The sequence below is a fragment of the Siphateles boraxobius genome, unplaced genomic scaffold (assembly GCF_051911475.1).
Source record: "Siphateles boraxobius isolate OS27281-9 unplaced genomic scaffold, OSU_SipBor_1 39, whole genome shotgun sequence".
Lineage (NCBI taxonomy): Eukaryota > Metazoa > Chordata > Actinopteri > Cypriniformes > Leuciscidae > Siphateles > Siphateles boraxobius.
In genome coordinates, this window is record NW_027509019.1 from 2,355,001 (window position 1) to 2,360,000 (window position 5,000).

At 41.5% G+C, this 5,000-nt stretch overlaps 1 protein-coding gene across 3 annotated transcripts in view; it reads right to left on the reverse strand.

The window, feature by feature from the left end:
• schip1 (schwannomin interacting protein 1) overlaps nucleotides 1–5,000 on the reverse strand; it is a 338,762-nt gene that overhangs the window by 59,543 nt on the left and 274,219 nt on the right. For all 3 annotated transcript variants that reach the window (XM_077197345.1, XM_077197344.1, XM_077197346.1), the window contains one exon: nucleotides 2,296–2,925. In XM_077197345.1, the coding sequence (XP_077053460.1) occupies nucleotides 2,296–2,925 (630 nt within the window). The remainder of the gene's footprint in view (nucleotides 1–2,295; nucleotides 2,926–5,000) is intronic.

Sequence of the window (5,000 nt, forward strand, 5' to 3'; positions counted from 1 at the left end):
CGTGTTTAGTCACTGATCAACAAAGCTGCTTTTTTTTTTTTTTAAATACTGTCACGAGCAGCAGTTTACTATTGAATTTGTTTCCCCATCCATACATTGAAAAATCATTGACTTTCACTGTATGGACAGAACAGTTCTTCAATCTTCTGTTGTGTCCCACAGAAGAATTACAGTACAGTACAGGTTTGGAACGACATGAAGGTCAGTAAATGATGACAGAATGATTATTTTAGGGTGAACGATCACTTTAACCTTAAGACTGCAGTCACATGACCAGATGTTTTAATTATGGAATTAAGAATATGAAGTGAAAATCATCAACCCCTGATTCTGATCTGAATTACACTATTTTAATTATTCATCTAGCTGGATTATCCATGTAAACTATGATATGTAATCCATCCATTTATTTTCCAATCCGCGGCAGGGATAATTCAAGTCCATCCTAATCATAATGAAACGATGTGACGAGAAATGTTATAAAGTCATGAGTTAGAGTACAGTTTGCCACTTTACATTTTTTTGTTACAAAGCCCATTAGATTCAGTTTTCCTGTGCTAAATCAAACACAGACTATCATGTAATTAAGATGGTTGTCACTCACTGCCGCAACAGAAATAGTAATGCACAAACTCTGTGTCTATATAAAGATTAGCACTGGTTCTTCTGCTAGCACAGATCGAAGAGACCCCGATTCTGGTCTGACACAAGTTCATATTTTTCATCATTTTGGATCCTCATCCAGTGGGATGTATGTACCCAATGTATATTTCAATATATTCTAAACCAAGCACAGTACACAATGATCCCCACTAGCCAAAGTGCTAATAAACCAACAATATTTGGATTACCAGCTCGGATCTGTAACACTATAACCCCTCACTGTACTTCAGTGCATCAGATACTGCTGAATATAACTCCTATTGAGATGTCAGATGGTAATCTCTGCGCACACGAGGCCTCGTCCCGTTCACACATACTGCAAAATTACAATTACTTTGAGTGAAATGTGACCTAGACATGATAAAGTGAAAATCACCCAAATTCAGAATGAATTACTAGTATAAATGTCTTTGCTAACCCCAAAACTATCAATAAAGGACCAGTGAAGATCACCATATCTGCTCCGACAGCAGCACCACACACAGGTGCAAAATAATGACTGTTCCTAAATAGATTCCCTAAACACTGCTTCTATTGGTTTATTGACATGCTCATGCTCATGCTCGGTGGCTACGTTTACATGCAACTAAAATAATCCGTTAGTAATCAGATTGACGGCTCAATCGGACTGAAAAGCCTTCATATAAACGCCTTAATCGATCGGATTGAGCTTGATCCCAATGAGATTTCGATCTGAATGAAAGAGGTGGTTTATTCCTTTTCTAATCCGATCGAGAGAACATGTAAACACTTGATCAGACTGAAACCTGAAACTGAAAGGACTGCGCATGTGCAATGATGTAGAGATAGCGTAATGACGTTTGGCGCGTGGAACGAGCTGTTGTTCCTGTTGAATAAAGTGTCATATGATATAAGTGAGTGTCCCTTAATCCTAAACTTCTCCTTTCACTCTTCAGTGTCTGTGAAGTGGAGCGGGACAACGTCCACCAGTCCTTGTTTCAGACTCTCATCCACAGACGACGGTTTTGGGCATTTTTACTGTGATAAATATAAGCAGCGGCACAACAGTTTTTATGCTCATCGTCTCCAAATTATGACCAGAAATGGAAAAATATTAAGTCTGCTGTTTAAAACAAACAATGAACCAATGTAGGAGAATGGTTAATATGTGCAAACAGCGGGAAACTCTGTATATTTGTGCAGTGTGCGCATGTCTAACAATATATTCAGATTTGAAGCGTGTGACATATAAACACACACATCAACCCGATCACATGTTCAGCGTTCATGTAAACACTATGTTCAGGTTCATCAATCGGAATGAATTCAGTCCAATTGAAACAAAAGTTGTGCATGTAAGCGTTGCTCAAACAGCGTTGCTTGATCCTGTTCCTGGAGATCTACCTACCTGCAGAGTTCAGATCCCTGATCAAACACACCTGTCTGCCATTATCAAGTGCTCCTGATCGTAATGAGCTGCTTCAGTTGGGTTTGATCAGGGTTGGAGCTGAACTTTGCAGGAAGGTAGATCTCCAGCAACAGGAATGGGCACCCCTGTACTAGAAAGTATTGAAACACTTCACATTTCAGTAACGGTGAACCAGAATAGAAATGATCAATCCTCAACACCAACAATCATTAACTTCAAATCAATGACACACGTGGACTCACATGGGTGGAGTTGGTCCGGATTAGGCCGTGGTTGTGGTTCTGTTGCTCTCTGAACTGCAGGCCTGCCAAGTGTCTCTCCAGAGCCGCCCAGTCCATGGCTGGAAGTTGGCTTTCCTCCGCATATTCTTCCATGTTCCGTCCCAGCCCGATCCCACCTCCAACCTCACCAGCTCCTGTGATGGCGCTCCCGTGGCTGGCTCTGCCTAAAGTCTTGCCCTCGCAGGGCACCAGGGGGTGGTCGCAGGGCACTACAGCATTGCCGTTCTGCTTGAGTTCCTCTGGGACGGAGGTGGCGGCGTGACCTGCGAGAGGGGCAGCGGGTGCTTTGACGCTCTGAAACTCCTCTGCCAGGCTGCGGCTGTTAACAGAGCCGTGGATCACTCCGGTCTGGCTGAAGTCCTGATGCTGGTTGTCTGCATAGTTCCCACCGTACTCCCTCTCCCAGTCCACCAGCACTCTCTTCTTGTACTGCTGGTAGTCCTCGTCCTCCTCATAGTCCTCCAGTCCGGCCAGCTCCAGACTAGGAGAGGACTTGTACTCGGAACATGGCGTCACCTTGTTGGAATTGGACTCCGAGCTGGAGCGACTGGAAGAATCGCTGCCCAGGTCCATGCCATCCTCCCGGTAATCCTGAGACACAGACACAACACATTACAGGCATATACTTTGGAAAACATACAACTTTGTGTCATTTTCCATGATCAAGTGCATGCATATATTACAGCCAAATTCCAAACCAGTTACTGCTTTGATCACCATATTCACATGTGTGTCTCTACATCAGAATAATCTCAGTCTACTTCAATCTTTTGAGATTTTCATTTATTTTTATTTCTAAAAGTTTTGGTCGTTGAGACTGTGCATCACAGATATCATCCATTTTGGTAAGATGGTCCCATATTCAACCCAGACTCCACTAGGAAGCACCTATGAAAGCAAATGTACATTTTTATTAGTAAACTTTGAAAAATAAAGGTTCCAAAATGGGGGTTTCACAGCAATGCCATAGAAGAGGGGTTTTTCAAACAGCACTGCAAATTTCTACGGCTGAATCCGAAATCGTGCCCTAAACAATCATTCACTATTCCCTATGTTAGACCACTAATACTGTTCACTTGAACATCAAGTGAACAGTATCAAGGCACGTTGAGGGCATCAAGGCACTTCCGAATCATAGATACATCATAGATGTAGGCCTATCCTTCACTGCCTTTGATATCCCACAATCCTGTGCTTTCCATTCTGTGACAGTTGAGATAAAAAATAAAGATGGGGTCCGAAAGTCATGGTTAGTGGTCAGCTTGTGTTTAAATATGCGTTTTTGTACAACGTTTTCCACTTCTGATGTCATTTCTATTGAGAAATTACTGTTGTAGTAATTAAAATTTTGCTTAGTTCATGCCAAAGCTCGCTCTATTTTGCTGTAGATCATTAAACTGTTACACTGTCTCGTGAGGTGCCTTCGTGTGCAAATGCTGCCTACAAAGTCATTGCCTGATAAGGGACCGGGGCAACAAGTCAGCTGCTCAAGTATTTGTACGCAGCCCTAAAGTGGATGTGTCAGATAAGGGAAACATGCTGTGTCTGAAATCACCCCCTATACCCTTAAATAGGGCACTATTTGATGGGACAGCCATTTGTAGTAGTGTCTAAAACCATAGTGGATATTATCGAGTGCACTCATTCAATGCCACAATGCACCGCAATAAAGACCAATGTACACTCAACGGCAAGAGAAAACCCATAATGCACTATGTCGTTCGAGCCGAATGAATTCTCGCATCTCATCCATAGATGGTGAACCATCCATCCATCCATCCATCCATCCATTTATCCATCCATCCATGCTAGTCTCCATGACAGAGTTCAAGATAAATCTTTTCATTAGTACTGGTGCTGCCAGTTTGCTACATTTCAAATCACTATTAAACAGCAAGCACAAACTATTCAAAAGAGGCAGTCGTTTCCTCTTGAATCCAAGGGCATTCAGTTTCCCAATTCACTCACTCGTTTTCATTCATCAAGTGAACTATATAAGTGGAGTAATGTAGGGGATAGTGAATGAGGGTATAGGGGACGATTTCAAACACAGCTAAAATGTGCAGTTCTGGGGGTCCTACAGGACAGGTTTGGAAACCCCTGCCATAGAAGAAACATTTTGATTCCAAAAGAACTCTTCAATGAACACTTCTTAAAAGAATCTATTTGTTTTTCTTATTGAGAAGAACATTTTAATTTCTTTTTTAAAAAAAGGAAAAAAAGAAAGTTTCATTTTAAGGAAACCTGATTTAGCCTTTTTTCATTTTCAGTCAAGTATAATTTTTCAAACTCGGATCAGAGACACCCCTGACAAAAAGTTAGCAAACGAATTTGATTCATCAGATTGTTTGGTAGATATGAGATTGCTTGAGGCACAACTTCTATTGAAATTTTTAAGAAACCATCAATGCTAAAAAAAAGAACCATCATAATCATTTGCAAACATGACATTTGGTATGTAGATGCAAAGTGTCTACACGAGGCAGTGTACCAAATTGTATAACAATTGGCCTCACGGTGGTGCTATAATCCAATGTTTCCCAACCCAGTTCCTGAAAGCACACCAACAGTGCACATTTTGGATGTCTCCCTTATCTGACCCCTCTATTTGTGGTCTTGGAGCCTAATGAGCTGATGAGTTGATTTTGGTGTATTTGATTGGGAAG